General features: G+C 46.4%; 1 protein-coding gene across 2 annotated transcripts in view; it reads right to left on the bottom strand.

Annotated features, from left to right (window-relative positions):
* NET1 (neuroepithelial cell transforming 1) overlaps positions 1-25,551 on the bottom strand; it is a 77,592-nt gene that overhangs the window by 6,555 nt on the left and 45,486 nt on the right. Inside the window, exons 1-5 of one of the 2 annotated variants that reach the window (XM_054988141.1) lie at positions 10,571-10,818; positions 4,204-4,311; positions 2,606-2,773; positions 1,380-1,442; positions 453-549 (exon numbers count right to left, since the gene is read on the bottom strand). In XM_054988141.1, the coding sequence (XP_054844116.1) occupies positions 453-549; positions 1,380-1,442; positions 2,606-2,773; positions 4,204-4,311; positions 10,571-10,663 (529 nt within the window). In that variant the 5' untranslated portion in view covers positions 10,664-10,818. Of the gene's footprint in view, positions 1-452; positions 550-1,379; positions 1,443-2,605; positions 2,774-4,203; positions 4,312-10,570; positions 10,819-25,551 lie in introns of those variants that run through there. The other variant, XM_054988142.1, reaches the window with a different exon arrangement.

The following is a 25,551-nucleotide window of genomic DNA, read 5'->3' as shown; positions in this document are numbered from 1 at the left end:
GGCTGACAGGAGTCAAGCTCTCTCCACAGTAGCAACCTAGGCTTAGTAAACACCCTTCCTGGTGGGCAGCTGTATCAGAGCTCTCCAGGTATGATTTCCCCCCCAAGCTGATTGATCCATGCTGTTTAAAGCAACACCTTGCAGCTTTTCAACTGGAACGTTTTAACTGCCTGCTTGACTGTAGATGTATTATTCCTGAGAGCTAGTGCAGCACAGTGGTTTGTGTGTTGGGCTAAGATTGCTGAAAGGGGTTCAGATTCATGCTCTCCCATCTAATCTACCTCACAGGGCTGTTGCGAGGATAGAACAAGGAAGAAACATATACATCACCCTGGGAGAAGGCCGCCATATAAAGGTCCAAGATTAATAATAGTAAGATCTATTCAGAGTGGTTTGTAATTCACTTCTGCTCTAAATGTTCAGATTAATAGAATGAAAACCCTAAGACTTGCCTTCGTGCAACGGGATATAGGAATCCAAGTCCCCGAAGATGTGGTTGAGCTCTTCCTCGGACATAATGGACAGTTTCAGCATGGGGTCGTGGTAGGCCTGTGAACAAATAGCAATGAAATGTCAAGAATGCACAGTTAGGGAGCGATTTTACATGCCACAGGACTTCAGTCTCCAAGGGACAGTTGATACCTCTAAAGGAATCAAGCGGTAAGGCTTTTCCCTGGACTGTATCAGGAATGCAGGTGAAGGGAGTTGCCTGCCGGAGTGAGTCTCCCTGCTAAAACTCCCAGCACATGGGAAAAACACAGCACGCTTAGAATGTGGTGGGTCTGAACTTTTCACCCCATTATACTGGATCTGTTCATTCAAGCAAGTTTTAAGATGGGGAGCACGGGGGGGGGGGGACTTTAACCTACAGCCTTAACTGGTACCCTTCAGAAAAGCTTTACCGCTTAGTTCTGCTGAAATAGCCACCCAGATCCCATTCAGTTCGTTACAAAGGAGACAACGCTGCTTCCAGTGCCCTGTGCTAGAGCCACGTTCTTAACCCGCACCGGGGCTCACTGCACATTCCTCGCTTCAACAGGAACCTCCCCACTCGCAGTTGCCAAGGCAACTAAATAAGTGGTTCTCTTTTCTCCTCTCCCTAAAAGCCCACTGAAACTACTTATTAGCTTTTATTAGTAGTAGCTGCTTCCCTGCCGGATGCAGCGCCTGGAATGTCCTGCAGAGAAGTAATGGTCACAAGGGAATGACCAGAACAGCTTCTCCCTCCAGGAATACACTTCCCCATAACCAGCGTCTTGAACAGAGAAAAGATAGTGGAACCCTCCCATTTAGAACATCGGAGGATGCATCTGGACAGCTGCACCGTTTCAGGAGGACACCCACAATGTGGTGAACAAAACCGGGGGAAAGAGACCAACCTTTCTGGCAAGCTTCAGGTCCTCGATCAAATCCTGCTCACCCCGGGACATTTCATATATCGCCTACCGAGACAAAAAAGGGAAGAGAGAATTTCTTAGAATGCCATTTCATCAAAAATTCCGAACGGCCAAGCTCTGCCATTCCTAAGCTGCAATGCTTTCGGTGTCAGGCAGACTGTTCCACGTTCTAGTTGTGCTGAGACAGTAGCACGCAAGCCTATCTGGTCCAACTCCTATCAGCACAGATGTTTCGGATCAGGAAAAGCTGCAGAGGAGGGAGGTCCAACTACTGACTTGTAACAACACCCCACCTGGACGTAACTACCAAATGGAAGGGAAAGGCTCTAGTTATTGCTGAGAAAAGTACACACTTATTACGCAGGAAGGCTCTGAAGCCAAGACTTCGGGCCAAGTTAAATATCAGGGCCTTTGTACTGCAACTCGCATTATACATCCACGTGAAATGTAGTGCTAATTTCAAGGGACGAACATTGCCTCTTTTCATTCCCGCTTAAGTCACTGAGACGTTTACCCAAATGCTTCAATGACAACTGACCACAAGCCTTTTGTGTTGTTAATGTCACATTTTCTGCCCTGCTTAATGAGGGGCTCAGTCACCTCGATACAGGCCTTGATACACAGAATTTGAGATCTGCATGGCTGTGAACTTGGGAAGTTGCATTTTCCAATTCACTTAAGAGGCCTGAATTAGAGGCCTCTACATTCAGGGCTCTCCCATGTGTTGAAAAACATGTGGCAGCCCTTCTCTGAATTCTGTATCACAGATATTCAGAACGTACGTTTAAAATATACAACATTTATGCAATAGCTGTATTAAGGCTGCTGCCACAACAAACAGGCATCTTAAAGACTAACAGGTTTATGCAATTTCCTTGTTCAGCAAAAACTCGCTCAACTTGTATGTTTTCTAAGCACCAGATTATTCTTGTTGCATATCTGGGAATATTTTACCAAGGAGCAGGGAGGGAGAGCAGCTACATCACGTGTGGAGTGTCTGAGGTAAGTACAGGACTGGAGGGACACACAGCAATACAGAATTTCCATCTCCTGAACGCTGATGCCTCCTCCAGACATCACCTTCCTCCAAACACACCCGCAAAACCATGAGGGCTAGAAACTTGGATTTTCCCCCAAAGGCCAAGATGCTCAGAAGTCCCAACTCAGCACTGCGTCAGGGGTTATCGAAGAAACTGCCCCACACCCACCTCCTGGCGCTTGATCTCTTTGGCGCTGAGTGTCTCTTTCATGTTAACATCCAGTGTCTCGGACCACAGCACGCTGTTCCGTCTTTTGGGAGGCGTTGGGGCAGCAGACCGACTGCAGGACTTCTGGGTGCTACCTGGAGACTTGCTGTCGCCGCGAAGGGAGAAGGACTGTTGGATACAAGAGGGAAAAAAGTCATGAAACAGCAATGACTTTAAAGTGCTTTCTCAGATGCTTTGCAGCTGTTCTTCAGAACGGCGCCTCACATTAACCCACGTGACACCACCATGGGCACGACAGCGGAGCGAGGACATGCCTTTACATACACAGCAACAAGCTGCAGCCGTGGCCAATGTAACCTAAAATGAAGCAACTTCTTGAAGAAGGCCTACAAAATCTACATAATTTGGGACCTCCCCACCCCAAACAAGCTTAATGCAAACGGCCAGAGACGAGATCAACCCACAGTTTCTGGTGCCTGCTAGCAACTGCCACGGAAAAAAAGAACCAAAGTTCTGAAACACCCAACAGGCCACAATCCACTGTGAGTGAATTGCATGCAGTGCAGGCCTGCCTGGGGGGCTTCACCCTTCGCTCCTCCTCTCGCCTCTCCTCTTTTGGTGCTCCCTGGCAGCCCTCCATCCGAAAGGCGCCTGACCTGCAACTGCCCTCCCTCCTGTTTTCACTCCACCCCTCCTTTTGCCAAGGGTTCGGGTTAATTTTAAGAGGACTGACTGCGAATCTGGTTTCAAGGACATAAATAGCGTAATTCTACCTCTCATCTCTAGTGACATTAACAAGCCATGTGAGCTCCATTCTTTTGTGGCCTGTAACGGCGCTACCAGCCAGCCAGAACTCCAGCAGTATTTACACAGTTGGAAGAGGGTCTCTTCCATAACAGGCTTTTCTGATGTCAGATTCTTATTATGAACAGCAGGGCAGCCTCAGACTGAAGCACGTGCTGCAGCATCTCAACCCAAGTCTCCAAAATGCTGCCAGGGAAAGCAGACATCTGCCCCATACAGAGCGGGCTTGGCTTACGGGCTGCTTCCGAGGAAGATGCAATAGGCCTGGGGCTCAGCCAACTCCATGCGCGCGCACAGCCCGCACAGTGTCCAAGAGAAATGAAATTCTGCATTCAGAATCTAGATTATCCCAATGACCACTTTTAGATTTGTGGGGAAGGGTTGTTCAGATGAGGGACTCCAGGAGACACACCAAGGGCCAGAAATTCTGGGGCAGACAAGAAATCCAATCTCTGCACCTGGAACATAATTCCATATATGTATTCAAGCACGAGTGCTTTCTCGCTTCTCAAACCTGACGGTGGTACCTGTGAGTTTGGAAAAGGCTACCTAGCAAGAATATGGCGAGCAACTAAGGAAGACTCAGAAGCTCTCCACCATCTTTCAATTTTTAAATGATATTCTTTCCATTTTTTTCCTCCTCCGGACTCACAGACCCCCTATCCACCTGGTTAAAGGACTAAACGTGGAGGCTTGCAGTTCTGCGGGAAAACCCAGATGCTGTTTTAGCCGTCCCTAGTTCCCAGTCCCTGCTGTCAATTCCAAACCTCCAGGCTGATCCTCTCTTTAGTTACCTGTATTGTCTGCCCAAATCGACGCACTGCACCATTTCTTACAGGAGAAATCAGGTTTGCCAAGGAGGTGACCCGAGCCAGAGGTCGAACACGCTTATTGCTGGGCTCCTGCAAAGAGATAAGGAACAGAGTAAGTTGTGCGGATTGGTTTATTCAAGGCTTAGCATGCGGACAAGAGTCCAGACTGCCTGGAGATGGTGGAGAGCGCAGGTAGGGCTGGGGATTACAATGAGGCACCCGGCTCCAAAGCTCTCAGGCTTCTATGAGGCAACTATCAGGTTTGTGTCCTCAATAACCAAGTTACAAACAGGCTGCTCAGGAGAGCCAAAGGGAGGGATAGCAAAGTCCACTGCAGACAGGACAAACAAGGCTGTTGTTCGGCCACAAGAGCTTGTCAAGAATGTTTTCTTCTCCTCTAGAAGCAAGCCCCCCCGCCCCCATCTTCACCATATATGGGAAAATAGATACGAGGGCGGGGATCGGATGCCTCTTTAGGAACTTCTGAAAGGCCACCCATTTAAGAACTTGTCTTATGTGCACAGGTTTGTGTGACAAAGAAACCCCTGATGTGTTGCTCCTCTCAGGGACTGTAGAGGAAACCAAGAGGAGGAAGGAAGCCTTCCCCGGCATCTCCTACTCTCCCCCTGCCCCCCCCCCGCCTTTCTGAGAATGGAGGCACTCCACAGGGGGACCCACTGCAGCCAGAGAGGAAGTATTACAAGACACCCTAGAAGTACCGCTGTCTGAATGTCTGGAGTACACAACACCCTCAGAAGGCATCTGACGAAAACAAAGCCAACAAGCACTGATCGCTTACTGTATGAGATGGGCAAAAAGGGATTTCAAGGCCAAGCCACAACAAAAGAGAGAGAGGATGCTAAAAATACCTTGATGTTGCATAGTTAAGGGCTGTGTCATCTGCCGCTATTGCGCTGACTTGCAAGAGTGAGCCTGCTTGACAACTCTGGCCCAAACCCCATTCACTTCAGAGTTGCAAAGGGAAGATTTCCCCCTCTACTTTCTCAAGAACGTACTCTGTTATTACTTCAGTTCCTTCCTTTCTCTTCTCTCCAGAAGAACCTCCTCTCCAATATTTTGATTCCCTTCTCAATTCCAGTCCAAGTTCCTTACTTCTCTTCCCCTCTTTCCCTTTCATTCTGAGCTCATTTAAACTATGAACCCTCCGCTGGGGTATTGTTACTACTTTCATTTGGTGCGGGCACCAGATACACCACAAATGCTAAACGGAGGGCCGTGGCTTTTGTATACTACTAAAACACAAGGAACAGATAACACCCTTCTTATTTAAGTAGCCAGTCCTATTTCATGTCCATTAAAGGAACAGAAAAGCTACCAGTTACAAGTTTTTGAATAGTGTGCTATGCTCAACTGCCTACAAGAAATCAGCTCCATTAGATATTTTGGTATCAGTAGATTTCTCACTAGAGAACCCAGAACGGCGAAGGAGAAAAAGAACTTGTGGAGATCAGACATTAGAGATGTTACTACCTTCTCTCATTAGAGGAGAGAGCACTGTTAAAATTGGAAAGGGGGAGGATGTTTCCAGGTAGTAAAAAGGAAGTGGGAGAATTCAAAAAAGAGAAATGGTCAGAATCTGCTGTCGTGTCCAGGAATGCGACTCAGAAACAGCTCTGCTGGAGTCACTTTGTAAAGCCCCTAAGAGCCATTATGCTTTGCAGTCCCATTAAGATACCAAAGACCCTTAAGCGATGAAGTCACGGATTTCACAGAAGGGGAGGGGGACAGGGGAAGCAGAGGGCAGGCTTATTTCTAGTGTGGACAAACTGAATCAACACCTCAAAAAGCAACTTCAGCTTAGCAAACCCCCTCATCACACTGTCATGTTTTCTACCAGCTACTTCTACCTAACTTAGGTAGGCCTGGTGAGTAACAAGCTGGTTAGCAGGTCTGAGAAGTCTAGCTTTGAATCCCAATTCTGCCACTGTGCAGCAGCCTCAGACCTGTCCCACTCTTTCTGTCACGACCCAACAAACTACGTGCAGCCATGACCTTTTAGGCAGGGCGACTGCAAGGATAAAGCCCTTTGCAAATTCCAACAGCTGGACCAACGACAAAGATGGATTCTAGGAGTTTAAAAGAGTGGTTGGGCTGGGTGAGAATACACCATCTGGCTCCAGTTTGCTTAATGTGGGAGGTTTTCAATTTTTGTTGTGTTTTAGCAGTTATTTCATTTTGTGGCTTTGCGTGGGCCTGGTACTGGTAGAATCTGCGCCTCATAAATTAAACCGACTGAGGGATGAGCAGACGAGACCCAAGGGCCATAAGATGAGTAACTGAAAGTGAATCTTGGGCTCTCAGCAGAAGAGGGGCTCTTGGTTGACAGACACTGGGACCTGCCCCACAGCTGGGCTGCAGCAAGCCTGGAAGAGATGTACAGCTTGTGTTGATCCGTTGTGGCAAAAGAGGGCGGAACAGAAACAGAGGAAGAAGCTGCAGCTCTTCAGCAGGCAGTTCTGCAGGCTAGCCTGTGTGGCAGCCCATACACGACTGGAGGTCCACACACATGCCTATGCAGCACAGATGCTCTCTGCTAATGGAGCGCATGCATATGCAATAACACACCAGGCTTGGCAGAGAACATCACTTTTCCACCCAGGACAGGTAGCACAAAGGGGCTGCCTCCCCCTCAACGGGCTTATAAATTGCCATTCGCCACACAGCAGCTAGGCTAATTTGAGGCAGACACAGAGAGATGCAAAACAGGCTCAGTCAGGCTTTCTTCGGGGCCCAGAGGAGGGGGGGATCCTTTCCCCAACTTTCCTCAGCCCTTGGAAAGGCTTATGGACAAGCCTCTTCATTGGCTTCAAGATATTTGGATGTTGCACCAGAAAATATCCGACTGTAGGGAAAGGGGTTACTTCTTGTAGAAACTATGCTTTGTAAAAGTAGGTTGAAAAAAATCCATGCTTGCTCTTCAAAATATAACCAACACCCCAGTGTTGATTACAGATCCTATTTAAACCAGTAACTGCATTTATCCACAATGTTTTTAGGACACTGCTAGACCTGCTTGCTCCATTGTGTGCGTGGATTACTGGCTCTTCCTCCAGTCTGGCCCCACATCCATCCATTGGCTTATGCAGGAACACATTTTGGCCCTAATGCGCTTAGGCTCAAATAGTTCAAGAGGTACTGGGCAGAAGGCTTTTCCTCCTCTTTGGACCCCTTATTAATTTTCTTGCTAGGAGGGAGAATGCAAGCTTTTGGGTTTGGTGTTGCATGTCTGCCTTCACTTGAACTCATTTTTCAAGGTGTGCATTTTAAAGAGAGCAGCAGCTATCCAAAATCCTTGCCTGCTCTCAGGTGGAAAATAGTTTTCACACCCCAGCAAATCGAAACTTTGCTGAGGCTTTATAAAACAGAACAGTCCCATTCAAAACTGGTCTGCGACCTAGCCTGAAGCAATTTCCTGGGCAAACAAGTCCAAAGACTAAAGACCTGGTCTCAAGAGCCACAATGCAGATTAATGCAATTAGAATCAAGAGATAGCAGAAGAGCACAGGGCCATGCCTCCAGTCTGCTGAAACTAGAGCCCACCAGCCAGCCCGCTCCCTGTGCACATGACAAAGGTTTGGGGATTATTATTATTATACTTTATATGTATTATTAATTTCCCTTCCGAACAAACCAAAAACTTGAGCCAACAGTTGCTTCTGTCCATGGAGAGAGACTTCTTGGAACAAAACATAAAAGTTGACTTGGGGCATCTTAGAGACAAACAGATTTACTGAAGCTTCAGCTCTTGTGGGCTAGAACCTGCTTACCCAAAACAGCTCCTCTGTGCTTTTCGTCGTTTAAAAAAAAAGTACTAATATCCATGATGTTCGCTACTTTGGGGAACCGTGGCAGGCCGATGGTACTGTGTACCGGCATGTGCCCCCAGAAAAAAGCCCCGAAGCTCCTATTACTGAAGGCAATAGTCCTTCTCCCTCTATTCCACAGCTACAAATTAACTCCCAGAAGGCTTGAAGGGGTTCATTCGATGGATGGAAGTTTCACAACAAGAGTGAATACAACAGAAAAGCTACCAGGTCTCCCTAGAAGCAGAAGCAACATCCAAGTCAACCCCTGCAAGAGATCACAATGATACTGAACAGCTACCGGATCCAACTGCATTCCTACCCCTCAAGAGGCACTACCCTGTACTCTTGCTTCTGGAGTCCCTTTCACAAAGTCGCGGCACAAATTGCAGGAGGGGGAAGCCCATCTGATGCCATACCTCTTCCTCTAGCAATTCAGTACATTAACCATTTTAAGAAAGTCATGACAATACCACAAAGTCTATCAAGTGCCAGAGACCACTTGATGCGCCCGACACATGCGTTAATCCAGTCTTCGATTGCCCTAGCAAGCGATCATAACACAGCACATCTGGGGAACAGTCTCCTTCTTTGTCCCGCCTTGAGAACTGGACCAAAGATCCACAGGCTGGCAATACGGAGCCTCTGGGTTCAGCGATACCATAAAAGAGCCTCCTGGTACGTCCCCTCCTCAGCCAAGGACTGAGCTTCCCATACACAGCAGAGCACTCAAAACATGAGAACTATAAAGAAGGCTTACTTCAAATTGGCTTTCGTCTGATTTGTTTCGTCTTCTCGGCTTCTAGCCCGCCTTGTGTGGAACACTTAAGCCAAAGTTTATATACTAGTTAAAGCAGAACTATTGAATCATAAAGAAACCCACACTGGCAGCGCTTCCTGACAGGATGTCTTATGTCACAAGTCATTGCTTATGGGAGATTTGACTTTTGAGTTCTCGTGACTCCGCCGTCCTACAGGAAGATACCTGGAGGCAGTGCATTTCAAAAGAACTGATGTGCTTTCATCACGTGTCACATCACACACACACACATAATTACCCTGAAACAAGACTAATTTCTCAGCAATCTCCCAGACGTTATTAATGCGAAGCATGAACCGCCCCCCCCCCCCGAAGCTTGAACCCATACATATGCACTTCGTGTTTCCTTAACCGGGTATGCTTATTGGTAGTCAGTGAGGCAGCTCACATACATAAGCTTCCTCTACTGCAGGATCACACCCTCCTGTATTTATGATACAGGAATGTTCATGACTAGACTATTTTTGGGTCCTCATCAAAACAAAACTGATTTAGATGCTACAGAGCAGAGACAGAAAAAAAGAAGGCAGTTCAAGGGAAAATGTGTGTGTGGGGGGGGGGGGGCTGACAGACATGTCAAATTCGCTGACTGATTCTTTCTCGAGGCTCCTTAAATGGAAAACAGATGAGTAAGGACAGACCTCTCAGGGTCTGAAACATTCCCCACAAGGGTAGTTTCAAGGTGGGTTGCCATGTTGGTCTGCAGCATGTGAGCGATGCTCTGCAGTTGTGTGTGTCATTGTGGAAAACAGCAGGATTTGAGTCCAGGGGCATCTTAGGGACCAACAAGCTTTGGAGAGTCAAGATCCTTCTCTGGAAAGCTTACACCCTGAAAATCTTGTCGGTCTCTTAAGATGCCGCTGGACTCAAATCCTGCTGCTTTCCACAATCACGCACATATACGGTACACACACACACACACATGTGCAGGGGCGCATAAGTAATCCACAGCTCTCAGATCATCAGCGTAACTACTCACTCCCTAAGCCCAAAGGTCGACCACTGAGAAGCCTTGGATACCCTCCGAACAGCTTCATTTCACAGGAAAAGCAGGAGGCAAACCTGGCACAGGGTTAAAGCCTTCAGACCTGCCTGCTGCAATTACTGGTTTCCGCAGCCGAGCCCAGCGACTGAAAGCAGCGCCCCCCCCCACCCCCGCCGCGTTAAGCCGCACCTAGCAAACCGTTCCCAACGAACGAGCCTAGCGCAAGACACTCGAGGACGAGAAATGAATAATGCGGACAAACCCTAACGATTGCAGCGCAGCAGACCTGAAGACACCCGATCTCGGCTTCTCATTTCTCCGGCAAGCAGTTTAATTTTGCGTGGAACTACGCGGCGAGTGGTCTCTACAGCGCTTCCTCCCCTGGATCAAAAGCCCGGAGTCGGAATCGGCCCCGGGGACACGCACTTTCACGGGTTCCACCCGCAGCCCGATCCTCTCTACCAGTTTACCCAGCAGCAAATTCCGACGTATTCAACAGAAACGCTACGGAGGGAGCCTACAATTTTATTTTAGACGTCCGCCTTTCGAACCGAGGCTCAAGGCGGATCACACAGCGTCCGCACTGCCAATTCCAACGGCATTTCGATACACGCGCAACAGGCAAATTTGTAACGCGTAAAGGCAGATTTGCAAGGCTTTAACGCCAGCAGAAACCCAACACAGGGGACCCCGGCGCCGCAGCGTCCTCCCCGCGCTCACCTCCTGCTCCCTGAACGACTGGTTCTGCGCGTCGATCACCCGGATCGTCCTCTTGATGGGGAGCAGGCCCCCCGGGTCGTCGTGAGCCACCATAGCCCCTCTGCCTCCCCGAGGCGTCCCAGTTGCGGCGCCGCGCGTCTTAGTCCACTCGCCGCGCTCGGGCTACGCGGGGGAGCCCTGGCCGCGCTCAGCGTCTTTGCGAGGCGGGAGCGGCCCCATGGCGCGCCAGAGCGATACACCGCCGCGACTCTCTGCGCCCGGCCCCTTCCCGGCCCGCCGGCCAAGAGCGGAGGGGCGTGGCAGCGAGCGGGGAGGGGGCGGCCCTTCCCCGCCTCGCCAGCCATTGGCGCGCCGGGCCCGCCGGCTCGCGTTCCCCCGGGGCTCGCCGACTGCGGCGCCTCGCCAGCCCCTCCTGCGCGGATCCGAAGGAACCAGGAGCCGGCCCCTGCCTCCTGCAGCGCTCGAAAAAGGGCACGGCTTGCTCGGGGCTTGGCTTAGCAAAAAGGCGTGGGGGCAACCCCGCTTGCAGCCGCACAACCGGGTCGGCGAGCTTTGATTCGAGGGAGCAAAACTCGAGTCCAGGTGCAGCCTAAGGCAACCACTGGACAATGCGACTGGGTACGAACTATCAAAGGCAAGGTAAGCCTTTGGCACAGTAAGCAACACAAGGTATAGGGGAGCAGGATTTGAGTCTAGTGGCAAGAGTTTTTTCAAGGCTGTGAGCTTTGGAGAGTCAGAGGTCCCTTCATCAGATAGAGAGAGGGATCTTCACTTCTCCCTGTATCTGGAGAAGGGAGCTTTGACTCTCGAAAGCTTACACCGTAAAAATCTTGTTGGTCTCCAACGTGCCGCTGGACCCAAATCCTGCAGTCCTTGATCCAAACGAAGGAGATTGCGCAGTCCTGCAACTGAGGAGCACATTCTTCCGGAGTTGGGGGGACCTACTTTCAAGTAACCGCGCTTGTAAGAAAAAGAACTACCAGCTCTAAGCTGCGCTTTCTGGTTGGAAAATAAATAGTACCAAGGTCAGTGTTGACAGGCACACCCCAAGACTGCAGTTAGTGACTCGTTTTATTTGGGAGTAAATACCACCAAACACAGTATAAATTACTTCAAAGTACACACACAGCTTAGTCTGCACTGCTTAATCTTACAGGCTGCTTGGATGCAAGTTCCGCTCCATTCAATGGCACTTCTGAGTAAATGCACAAGATCAGATTGCAAATGGGGGTGGGTGGGTGGCTCTGTAGCTTTAACTGTAGAAGACGACACATACCTAAGGTGCTATTTATCAGCCAGTGGTGAGAAGATCCACACCTGCTGAAATGCCCTCTACCAGACCCTGATTAAAAAGATCCCCTTCCCATAAAAATCTCCAGATTACAAGCTGATTACAATGAATGGGGCTGCTGTGCTGATTCAGTGAAAAAAGTCTGCAGAGGTCTCTAGGAGCTGTACACAAATCCACTGCAACCTTCCAAATGTGCAGCTATTATAAAAATATAGCAGGAAGCCTGGCAACGAGTGCTCATTCCACAGCACCAAAAGCAGCTTAAAATAAATCTAAGGGTGCAACAATGTTACTTGGAGGCAAGCCCTGTTAAACTCTGTTGAACTTACTTCCGAGAAAACAGGCACGTGCTTGAGCTGTAAGGTGCTAAAGAAGACAACCAGCCTATGTCTTTAACAGGTATGTAGCAAAAAGTTCAGCATCTGGATCTTTTTTCCTTCCTGCCTGACCGGCCTCCTTTACACTCCAGTTGACACAGGATTCCTCTCCTCTGATAGCCCTACAGGCAACAGCCCTCCCCAATTAGAGGCAATCTCCTCTGAACCTGGAGGCTGCATGCCGTGGCTATGGCTAATAGTCCAGTGAAACGCTGAAGATTCACTGAATTCAGGGGCGCTTGCTCCGGCAAAGTCTCCTCCACTGGCTTCTTAGTTTGATTTTGTACAAAAACCACCCCACCCTCATTTGAAGGCCCACCTCAAATGTGCCAGAGTCCTTTTCCATATAGATGTCATGGAAGAAAACAGAGCAAAGGCCAGGAGAATGGACAAGGAATCATTCGGTGACCTTCAGCAGCCCCTCTCTTGGAGGATAAAACTTGCCTACCTCACAAGGTTGCTGGAAGGCTTACCTTATTGAATGGGACAAGCATTGGGCAACTCTTTGAATATTAGATATAACTATTTCAATCTAGACCAGCTTCTTACTAAGTTGGAGTACACACATCTTCAGGATTTGCAAAACCCAAATAGAACAAGAGTGAGGAACCAAAAAAAAATTTAGATTTGCAGCATCGCTGTTATCTGTTAGGTGATTCTGAACAGCTCAACAGAAACCAGAACCCCTCATTAACATATCCTGCCTATAGTTTTTTTGTTCTTGCTTAAGCTCCTGCTGAAGAAAGCTGCACAGTTCAAAAAGCTAGCACATTCTTAAGCTTCTGTTGGTCTTGTGAGAAACAATTATATTTATTCTGTAAAACAGAAATCAAGTAGCACCATTCTTATTCTGTGAGCTAGACAACTCTAGGAGACTGGATAGACTATTTCAGCATGTTTGTTCTGATGCACTCAGTCTAGCAGAGTGGGGAACTTTATATCCAGTGGTGCTCCTGTGGCCAGACCCATTTAGCCAAGCAAGACATTTGAGACCTGCAGTCTAGAACAGCACTCCAGGACATCATGCATGATTATGGAGACCAGGGCTCATTTCGAGGGGGAACGCGTAGGAACGCAGTTCTGGCAGTTCCCCCAAGAGGTCACATGTCAGGTGGCCTCGGCCACCTGATATTTTGGGCCCGTTTCAGCCTGGATAGGGGCCGAAAAGGCCCAGATCAGGCCTCTAATGGGTGGTGGATCACTCTCCGACTCAGCAGCGGCCCGATCCTGACCATTTTGGGCCCAATTTCAGCCCTGAATGGCCAGGATTGGGTCCAAAACAGCCAGGATAGGTGATGTCAGGGGTGTGGCATATGCAAATCAGTTATGCTAATAACACTTCCAGCGATGTCAAGGGGCGTGAAGAGTTATGCTAATAAGTTCCTCCAGCTTTTTCTACAAAATGACCCCTGAGGGAGACCACTGATACACAGCTCTCACCCTTGCAGAATCCAAGGGTGAGGCCCAGCATCCTTTCTGTCACCCTTGTAACACCCAAAAGAAACCAACTGGGGAGGAGGGGAATACCTTGCGTACTGCAGGCCACTTCATAGGCAGCTAAAAATACCACCACCCAAAGCAACTGCTCGGTTTGCTTGTGCAGCTGCGCCTGCCCTGAGCTGAAGGGACCCATTCACAGTATCCTGACTGCACAGTTTGGCTTCCTTCGGTGATTATAGAAGGGGAGGGCGTTTATTTGCAAAGAATACTTCCTGTACTTCCAGTTGGGAACCGCACCACCCAAACAAGGAACTACTAAGTGCCCCACGACTGTTTACAGGACGAACAAATCTGAGTTTTGTTAGGCTCAAATGTAGCGACGGCAAAACCCCTGGTCTCAGCTGAGACCCAGATGAATACAAATCAAACTTATGAATAAATTCCAGTTCAGCAACATTCTAGTAGTGTCTGCCTTTGAAGCTGTCCTGGGGAAATTGGCAGTGTTCCCCCACTAACTGAGACATGGAGCTAGGGACTATGCAGTTATCCCAAATACCAATTCTATCTCTACATCCTCCGAGACAACCCTGTACAGGAACTAACAACATCAGCCACAGCACGGGGGGCTCTTCACCTTCTCAAACTCCAGTACATGTACATATGTATTGGCCAGTAGTGCCTTTTTGCCACCTGTATGAAAGAATTAAAGGACACAAATCTAACAACAAGAACAGCAATACTTGGGAAGACCAACAGGAGAACGCTGCAGCCATTAGGACACTAGGCTGCTAACCTAACAAAGAACTAACAAAGAAACTGCTGATCTAGGTATCTATCAGGAAGCTTGAGTCTATTTATCTAGATCTTAATTGAGACCATGGTTTTCTCATACACTTCAGGTGTTAGGTTAGCTTAACAAAGTTGGGGAAATTGTTATGACCAGAGACTGCTGTTTCAAATAACCAGTGTGTTTCTCTTACATGCATTTGAGCTTTGCCTAAAAGTGTCACAGCTGTTGTGTTCATCAGAACCTTCTTTTCACTACAGCCGTATCTGCCAACACAGAATAGCCTTGATGAATTGACCAAAGGGGACAGTAATCCATGAAACCCTTTCAGCCTTCAAAGTGCCACAAAAATACAAGCAGTCTCCTCTAGCTTTTGAGTCCAACAGAACTCTTCATTCTACCTGATACGGTGATTGGTGAAAGGATGACGGCATTTACTTCTACCTGCCACCAGAAGTTGGCCATCTAACTGGGCGATCCTATTCAGAGTTACTCCAGAGTTGCTCTGCAGAGGGTTGCAACTGTTAAATATGCATTAACCTATCCACTTTGAATCTTAAGCACTGTACAAACTGAGCTATGTCCAGTCATCTGTTTTCTGATACAGTATCTATCTCCTTAGAGGAAGGCAATAGCAAACTACTCGTGCCTTGAAAACTCCTTGATGGGGTTGCCATTAGTTGGTTGTGATTTGGCAGCGCGCGCGCACGCGCACGCGCACACACACACGTTTATCTCCTCCCCTTCCCCATATTCATCTCCCAATGAAATGCACGTCAAGAGGGCTGAGCAGCATGTCCTATATGCAGAGATTTCAAATGTGATTAAAGATCCTCTCCACAGAAACAGAGAGGGGTGGGGCAGAGGAAACGCCCTGGACGTTTAACTCAGCTCTTTTAATTAAGAAAAGGCTCTCAAACCTTTGCCTTCCCCAAAAGTGTGAGAGAAAAACACCTCCAACTCTCCCACATTGAAAACAAAGGCCCATTACAGTCAAATTAAAAGGAAGGTTGAACAACAACCCAAGATACCCACGTGTGAGTCAAGTAAAAGCGGGTCTGTTTCTCAGAAACATCCCTGCCAGCACCACATCCGACTGAGGCAAAGACCCACTAGAGTGGTTTTTAACATGGGTCTTCCTCTTCTGCATGTCGGCGCACAGCCAAACCAGGTTTCGCTCCTGCAATACTTTCCCATTCAGGTCTTCTGCAAGAGCCCCTTTCTTTTCTTCCTGCATTTAGTAACCCTTTGCAGTCTGCTTCACACGAGTCTGCCGCTTTAGCAGAGAGAAGGAACATAGCTGGAAGTGGTGGGCCCCATGAAACCACCTCATTCTTGCAGACTTCAAAGTGATGTACACAATTTCCCTTAAGGCATCCAGTGGATAATCTATTACGACTTTTGACCAGGGGAACCTTGGTAAGACTAAAGAGTTCGGCCGAATGGAAGAAAGGCCCTCATTCAGTGTCTTGAGTTTACTGTATTTATTTCAGCTTTCATCCCTGCCTATCCAACACAGAGCAGGCAGCAACTCTTTGGGAAGCCCTAAAAAAATAAGGGTTGTTTAGTGCTTTCAAGAAAAGTTTTGAGCGTCAGACTCATTTGACCAGGAAAGAAATATGTAATGCTAGGGGTGGTATTAACCTACCTTACAGGGCTGTTCTAAAGATGGGGCAGTATTGCAGAGTGCTCTAACTGCTCAAGAAGTGCTATGTAAACAGGATAAGGTCACCATACTAGAGGACAGTTAACTAGTTCATTATTACAACATCTAATAGGACAGCAGACAAGGAAGGTCACAGAAAAAATATGGCATTTATAAAGTAACCAGAACAACAAAAATTTCCCAAATCTGCCTGATAGAACAGTGTATTGGGGAGTCACAGCATGTTGAAAGCAGTTGAGTCCATTAAAGGAGAGGGGGTAATTTCCTCAACCCCTTGAATTTATAGAATCTTGGAAAGAGGGGGAATAGATTACCAAACCACTCCACTCCCTTTCTAATTCTTTGCAGGCTTCCAGCTTGTAAAGTATTAAAGGGGAAATGGTTTTGGAAGTATACAGAAAATGTCCTTTCATCTCCTACCAACTTAGAAAGAAACAAAGATGAAATTTGGGTCCTAGATTCGAAACACAACTGTTGTTCTAACATCCATTTCACTATCCACTCTCACTTTATTAGTTTTCCCACACCCCAGAGAAATCCCCAGTTTAGCTAAATCCACTTCCTTCTGGAGGGCAGCCATTTTCTTCCATCGCCGGATTCCACCCCCAGGTTTGATTGTGCAGGATCCCAAGAGAGGGACTTCACACTTCAACACCATCTAGCTTCTTTTTCTAAGAATATACAAATATCTTATTTTCTTTTCCCCCTTCTCAAACACCAGCTATTAGCAGCCACCAACTCATTCAGCATTATTTGAAGAGTAAAAATAAAAGACTCACTTCAAAACAGCCATTAGACATTTCTAAAGAATTGTTCCAATTCCACTGGTTCCTCTGACCCCAAGAAGGTATCAGTTTCCCTCTTGAACCTAATCATCCTCTGATAGACTTGTTAGTACATCAAGACTTGCCTAGCCGTGGCTGTGAACACAGCTAAGTACTCACACAAATCTGAAACAACTCTCAGAGACGTCTACCCAATAGGATGGCAGGCTTAATAATGTAAATGTGCTTAACAAAAAGACACAGCTACTACCAGGAGAGCAGGGAACCTGTCATTAAGTAATTAACACTTAAGTAATTAGCACGAGGTTCTGATGTTCTCCATCTTAAGTATGCCTGACAAAGGATTATGTAAGCTAGTCTAAATTTTGTAAGTAAAAATTGAAGATCAGCTGCCACCTTTGCCATTTGGGGACTAATTTGCTTTCCTCTACCAAAATGCTTCATTGTGTGTTTGTATGTATGATAAAGTTAACCCACGCTGAATTCTGGCTGAACATACAAAGGAACCTTAAAGTGCAATCCTATACAAAGTTACATCTTTCTAAGCCTACTGACTTCAACATACTTAGGATGGTGGAACTCTGCTTAGGACCGCACTGTTAACTATTCTGACATAGCCATTTTTCCTACATGATGCATAAGCTAATGAGAAGTACATGAGGCCCTGGAGGATCACTGGTAACCACGTCAAGTGCCTGGGCAGTGGCGGCAGGTGATGCTTTTCTGCTCCAGGGCACACACAGGCAGGCGTAATAAGTCCCTGCAAACCTATTCATTAGAATTACTCCCACGGGGAAGCATCCAGTTCTGGTCCACATACGCATTTAGGAAAATGATGCCAAAAGGCAAGTTTATTCTTCCAAGGTTTTTTTTTTAAAATCCAGAAGTGATAACAAGTGATACAGTGGAAAATGAGCAAGCCAGGAAGTGCCTAAGTTAGGATGTTATGTTTGTTTAGATGTTGGACTTCTCATGGTCTCTCACCACTACTAATGTTCATTTTATTTTATTAATTTTCATTTGGGCCCCATTTCTCTCCCCAATGGAGACTCAAAGTGGCTCACAACAAAGGTTGGGGAAAGCAGGACCATGGTTCATTCCAAGAGTGGATTCACAACCTCATGCTGAACAGGAGCTATGCACAAATGGATCACATGAGGATCTAGAGAGTGTTGAGATCACAGGCTAGCCAGTGTTTGCCATAGCTCAGTTCAGTTGCTTGCTGAATTGGCTCGTTTGGTGTAGTGGTTAAGAGCGCGGGATTCTAATCTGGAGAACCAGGTTTGATTCCCCACTTCTCCGCTTGAAGCCAGCTGGGTGACCTTGGATCAGTCACAGTTCTCTCAGAGCTCTCTCAGCCCCACCCACCTCACAGGGTGATTGTTGTGGGGATAATAATGACATACTTTGTGAACCGCTCTGAGTGGGTTTTAAGTTGTCCTGAAGGGCGGTATATAAATTGAATGTTGTTGTTATGGTACACTGGGTCTTCCCCATAAGCTAACTTTTATGAGGATTTGTCTAGAAGGTGTGGGGTACATTTTGGAAGTGAGAGAAAAGCATGACTCTACTCCAGAATGAAAGTCAAGGGCCTGATCTGCACGTGTAGTGGAACGAAGTGCAAGGATGAACGCAATCCTTCAAAGAGATCTCTCAGTGACACAGTGTGGAGAAGATGTTGGCAGGTAAAATTCTTTTCCACACTGTGACACTGAGAGATCTCTGTCTTTTGGTGCTACACCTCTGAAGATGCCAGCCACAGCTGCTGGCGAAACGTCAGGAACTACAATGCCAAGACCACGGCAATACAGCCCGGAAAACCCACAACAACCAGAGTAAATTTTGCTTTTTAAAAAACATGGGAGGCATTCACTTGCAGTCTGAACTGAAAAAATTCACTCCACTACCTCAGAATTCTGCCATCTTGTTCCACTACATGCAGAGACCAGACCAGAGTTCAATATCACGTGTGGATGGATGCTGTAAACATTTGCGCTTCTTTATACTGGGGGTTTGTGAAACTGCGATTAGCTGAGACTGCAACTTCACCTTGTGCAAAGGTGTCGCTGTCAAAATGTCGTGACCGGACCGCACAGGTTTGGGGGAAATTACAACTTGCAGTAGCGCTTGGGAAAATGCAGGGCTTTGTTAGGAGTTTTAGCTCCTAGGAAATCAGCCGACGTGACCCGTTTGACCACATTACTTACTGACTAGAATTTGTTTTTAACATTCCAGTAAGAGATATTTATGTCCCTGTCAAAAACGCAAAGCCACGTTCTTGTAAACTGACAAAGGGGCTCCTTGGCTGCTCCAGTGCACACAGGCAGTCTGAAATACTCTTTATTAGACTGATGGGATGTCTCCGCAGACAAAATGGGCTATATAAACAGAAAGCTCAACAACTCCCATGGAGTGGCACAGACATGTTCTTTCTACCATTTACCACCCCCTCAACTCCCCTGAAACTCTGAGCTCGAGGCCTCTGCTATCATAACTCAAACATCAACATTCAAGATGGATGAAAACACGGGAATCAGAACGAGGCCTTTTTCATTCCATGTGTTAATGCAAGAACTTTATAATAACTCTTTACTATGAAAACAAAGTTTACCAGGAAGAACGGGGGGGGGGACCCATTAGGGCAAATGTATAGCTATTAAACATTCTTGATTTAAACTTCTAGGCTAACCATACGTTCACGGGTGTTTTCTCCGAGTTCTGGGTGGTCCAGTTGGCAGCTCATCTGCAATGTGCTCATTTTTTCCATGTTCGAAATGCATTTGTCTTTCATGGCTGTCCAAGATAATCAGTCAGTTAACGTGGTTGTGCCTGATCAGGATTATTACAGTTATGGCTCCAGAGAAAGCAGTATTCAACATACCATCTTTGAGAGGGCCAGCAGAATCTGTCTGGTGTAAGAATGACAGGATCCAAGTTCTTTTTACCGACCAAATTCTATACCTATTATTTTACGGATAAAAGTTATGTGATACTCTTATTAGGACCTCCCAAAATTTCACAAAACAATGTGCAAGTTTCCGAGTCCTCCAGCGTGCTTAATCAGGCTGGATACTGGAAAATCAAAACCTGGGGGAGGGGGAATTTTAGGCTATGATGGAAAGGCCTCTGGTCCACAGCTTGTACAGGGTGGGGTGTAGAATTAATTACATTAGGTGAATTCAAAAAGAGTCCAGTAGCACCTTTAAGACTAACTAACTTTATTCTAGCATAAGCTTTCGAGAATCACAGTTCTCTTCGTCAGATGCATTAAGTGATTACATTACATTCGGTGATGCTGTGTGTTACTTGTCGCATTAAATGTCTTCCGGGATAAAGAAGGAAAAAATGTCAGGTCTCCATTTGGGAATATAAAAGTCAGCAGTTGACCAAAATGTCTTCCCAGTAGCACGGGTCCTTAAAAGGCCAGAGCTCCAGGCAGTGGGGTGTGTGTATGTAGTCCTGATATTAACAAAACTTGAGGTTGATTTAGATGCCGCAAGCCAAGGGAAGTCAAACCAGGTAGTAAGCTGAGCTGTTGAAGGGCAAGAAGCTATCGTAAGTCGTCCCACCCCAAATCTCCTGAAGAATCCCCTTCTGATGACTGTATATGTATAGCTTTTCCCCAAAGAGACAAACCTTGCAATAACTGCAACTGCCCTCAGATTGTTCTGGCGTATGTTACTTTACTGCCATGCAGTCATTTATAGAGTGACACTTAAGCATTACGCTATTGGAGCCTAGCTAGGATTGTCTTCATTAAGAGCAGTCCATGTATTTCAACATCCAAATTGCGGCTATTCAGATGTTTCTGGGAAACACCCTAAAGGAAGCATGAAAGTAACAGTCCTCTTCTTTAGTTTCCTCTCCAGAGACTGGAGGTGAAATAGGGCAAACATCCTAGTTTGTCTCCAGCACCCAGCATTCACAAGTATACTGCTTTTGGACATCGAGAATCCGTTTAGCTATCCTCCTGAGTAATATCCTCCTGTTGCTAGATCTATCCTTTACAAATTTGCCTAATCCCCCTTTAAATCCATCTGAGCCAGAGGCTCTCACCATATCCTGTGGCAGCCAAGTCCATAAGTTAATTAATGCATTGTGCAAAAGAACTTTGTCCCAGACCCAAATCTACTTCCAACTCAATGTCATTGAGTGACCCCAGGTTCTAGTGTCAAGATAATGAGAAAGACTTCTGCCTATTTACTTTTTCCATACCCTGTTATTTGACAAGTCTCTCCCTATGCCCTCCCACCCACCCCCTCATTATTCCTAAACTGAAAAGGCCCAAACCCTTTAGCCAGTCCTTATAAGGAAGGTGTTCCATTGTTTTGTAAGCGTTTTGGTTGCTTCTTACGGCACGTTCCAGATGCTGTGATTTGAGAACAAACCTCCCAGTTCATTATGAAAGAACTCATATTACAGCATTAGTGATAAATTTTGCCGTCCAGGTGTGGCTTCTCTGCCTTTTTCATTCCCCAGTTCCTTCTTCAACAAGCACTTTAGAAGACGCCTCACATGTGCTTTTGTTAAAGCCCAATTTGCCCCTTCCTTTTAGAAAACTAGGGCTAAAAGCTTCAGAACTTTAAAATCATGGATGTCAAAACAGCCCTCGCTACCTTAAATACTGGAAGGGGGACAATCAGTCCCCATGTGTGCATAGTTACTCAATAACTAATTACCTACTTGGACATTCTGCCAGCTTACATTACTCAAGATCTTCCCCCTTCCTCAAAGTTCTGCCTTTACGTGTCCACCAAATTATTCCATGAAAGCAGAATTCTTCTAGAGTTCAAGTACTTGCTGCCACACCTACAAGTTGTTTGCAATTCTGAGTAAATCAAAGGCAGTTGCTGAATTTGCTGTTGGGAGTGGAACTCAACAGCTGAAGGATTTCAGCTTTCTTTGCTTTGTTCTAGCCCACCTGGCTGCAAAAAGGATGGTGGTGATGATTAGTATTTATACAATAGTTATACGACTTTCAAAGCATTTCCTGTATGTCATCTTGCGGAAATCTTTACAACAACCCTCTTGAAAGGTAGGCCCCTGTATTATTATTTATACAGATGGGGGCAGAGGCTAAGAGGGAATAGCTAGCATAATGCATTTGTGACAAAGAAGGGATTTAAACCAAGGCCTTCCCAGTTCAAGGTCTTCAGTCTCTTAGTGACTTCAACACACCAGACAGGCTTCAAAGTATACAGATAATGACTTGTGAATTCTCAGGAGTTTCGAGTGGAGCGGCATAACATGGTGATCCAGTGTCCGTATAGTTCCTTGCAGAAAATAACACAATATAAAAAATGGCAAACTTACGACATTGGAATAATGTTCCAGTAAAAAAGTAAAGGTTTTTCCTATTACCAAGTGTCAGTATTTTTTTTTTTTAAGCATAGGCTATGCAGAGTTTTGCTCATAGCATCCAAGGAAATGGAGCCCTATCAAGACTGGGTCACTGAAGATTACTCACGATGGCTTCATCATGCCCTTTCAAAGATACGGCGTTCTCTCCCATTGGCTAGAGAGGCCATCACAGTCTTGTAGCTAACAAACATTCGAATCCACGCCTTCCGAACACACAAGTTCAGGATCTCCTGAGATGAGTCACTTGGCAAGATGTAAGAGCAGCACTGGCACTGCAGCGAGGGAAACTTTATCTCATTTCAGGTCACAGGGTTACTAAACGAAATGCAAACCTGTTTAAACTCTCATGACTCGAAGCAAGGGAACTGCAGTTTTCAGATAGTGCTTGAAATTCTCCTCAGGGACTGTGTTACTTCAGAGGATGTTTTATTGTGGGTAGGAAGAACCGCAAGGGATCCCCACTTCTGTCAACAGATATGCACACACACAGCTAAGGCCCGGTAGAAGATAAAGAGAAAAATTCTCAGAAATTCCCACCAGCTGGAAAAAACCTGTTTCTCCCAGGATTCTCCACATGGAACTAGACAATGAGTTGAATCCAACCACCTTTTCCTCTGATGAAAAATGGAGCGGGGGGGGGGGGGGAGGTCCTTTCAACTGCCCCAAAGGCTATGCTGGGGATCATGGGAGCTTCTTGGACAAAAAGCATGTGGGGTGGTGATAGTGGAGATACTAAGGAGGGAGATCGGGTTAAGTGGAGTGAAAAAGGTGGCAAGCATCCAATCTGTGCATTTAGTCCATTTTTCTAGTACACCTAGAAAAACGTGGCACGCAACTGGAATGTCTTAAACACCATAGACTTGAGTCTCCAAATGTTGGAGAAGCGCTGTTCCAAAGTGTTTGGTCTTGAAAGAGCGGGGGTTAAAAAGGCAAATTACCTGTGCATTTCCAATTTCAGTAAAATGTTGAAGGCCTTGAGTGGAATCCCACAGCCCAAGCCTTTACACTCTCAAGACTATGGTTAGCCTCTGAATACGATGCGGTACTTGATCAACACGTGTACACAGAATATACATTTCCAGTGGAAGTTCAAAATCCAAACAAAACTGAAGTTTAGAACATATACTGGTGGTGTAGTAACAATGCCTGGACTATTTTAACGACTGTTAAGATTCCTACAGATTTTAATAGTTTTTATGATTAACTTACTGTATTTTATGGATGTTGTGAGCCGCCCTGAGCCCATTCATGGGGAGGGCAGGGTATAAATCAAATCAAATAAATAAAATAATAAACAAACTAGGCTCTGGGAGACCCAGGTTCAAACTCCTCTCTGCCGCAGAAGTTTGCTGGTGGCCTTGGGCCAGTTTCACACACTCAGCCTGATCTCCTGTGAGAAGAGAGATCTGCTAGAAGACATGCACGAGGGGGGAGGAAGTCAGTTCATTCCAAGCGTTGCTCAAGTACCAACCATCAAAACTTTGGAAATGCTAATGGCTACCTTGGCCGGAGACAATGAAAGGCCCTTCACTGGACTCTTGACACCTAGAAAAGGACACAGAGACTTGGGGAGGCAAGAGGCTAGATTATATCTTCCTGCAGATTTTAGGAAAGTAGCATTTGATTCATAAGGGGGTGAGAAAACAGAAGAGATAAAATCCCTTGGCACAGAGGGAGAGTGGCGCATTTTGTAGGCCCATTGTGGCCGATTCCACCTGGAGGAAGGAGCTCTCCCACCTGAGCTCTATCTTGAGGGCCGCCATTGCCATGCAGAACAGTCAAATGGCTGGCTGCCTGCACAAGACTCCAAGATAATGGAGAAGCTTTTAGAATGCTGTCAACGTCTAAGTTAAAGACCCTGCCTGCCTTATAACAAGATCAGGTAGGGTATGCATAGAGTGAGGGACAAGGGAACTGTACCGTTGCATCTTTCTTTCGTGCTCCTTGTTCAATCTATTGCTGTGCAAACAGTCTGTTTATTTGGTGATTTATTATATGTGTGTGAGCTTCTTACTTTTAATTGCTTTACTATTTTAAATGCTGGTAGTTGCTCTTCATGCCACATAGACCTCTGCCATTCAAACAAGCAGTTAAAAATGGGCAGTAGGAAATGACAGGCTGAACTGCTGTTTCCCAGGGAATGCACAAGTGCAGCAAGCCATCCTTATAGTAACTGGACTTTCAGTAGTGGGAGACGCAGGCACTCAGGGTAGCCTTAGAATGACAACATGGGAAGGGAAGCTGCTTGTACTGATCCTCAGCAGGTATTTCCTAAAATGACCAAAAAGAGCAAGAAAGAGGGTCCCGCAGACTAGGAGAGCAGAGCATCAGAGTCTCGGGATAGTCGCTGGGCATCTAGACACCTCAGAGGGCCGAACAGAGCAGCTCTCATGGGCCAGGGGGGCTGTTCCACCACAAACCTGTTTTGGTTGGTTTTCCAGCTAGTTTCCTTCCAAGAGAAATGAGGGCTGTTCAGAGAAATCTATTTTCGGATCTTATCCAGATAGGTTACTCTAATGTGCTCAGCTTGGGGCTTCAGCTGAAGACTGTTTGAACAATTATGGCAGAATGCTGCTGTCTGTTGACCATTCTGCTTCCTTAGAAATGCATGCTGACAGTTTTGAAAGAGCTACACTAGCTGATCAATTTCTCAGCACAATTGAGAGTGCCGGTGCTCGCATTTCAAATCCTGATCAGGCTGGAACCAGGGTCCCCTAATTACTGCTTCCTCCTGTACAAATCTGACCAAATGTCAACCTTTGCATTAAAGGACCTGTCGTATTTATTTATTTATTCGGCTTTTATACTGTTTCTCTTTCGTTAAGATCTTGAAGCAGTCTACAACAATTACAACGGTTAAAAACCAACACAAAAATATAACATATTCAATAAAATCACAATAAAACAACAGCCTAATGCAAATTGAAAACCACTCTATGTTCTTAGAGGAAAAACTGCGGGGCCCTGAGGGACAGGGGCTTTGGGAGAAGGCCTCCCCCCCCCCGCTATTCCCTGGCACCTCCTCTTCGGAATGTCAAGCAACAGGTGACTGCCCTCCCAGGCATCTGACGATTTATTTCTGTTCTCTTCAAACTCTGCTGTGAGACATTTTAGGGCTATGGTATTTTGATGTTTTTACTCTGGCTTCATTGCTGTTGCATTTTATTGCTGTTTATGATAGTTAGCTATGTGATCAACTGTAGAAATACTTTGAAACTATCAAAATAAATCTGGCAATACATAGAATAGTTCCTACACCACTAGCTAGATCTGT

The sequence above is a fragment of the Eublepharis macularius genome, chromosome 9, assembly GCF_028583425.1.
Source record: "Eublepharis macularius isolate TG4126 chromosome 9, MPM_Emac_v1.0, whole genome shotgun sequence".
In the NCBI taxonomy this organism is placed as follows: Eukaryota; Metazoa; Chordata; class Lepidosauria; order Squamata; family Eublepharidae; genus Eublepharis; species Eublepharis macularius.
The sequence above is the reverse complement of the archived record's forward strand: the minus strand, read 5'-3'. Positions and strand labels throughout refer to the sequence as shown.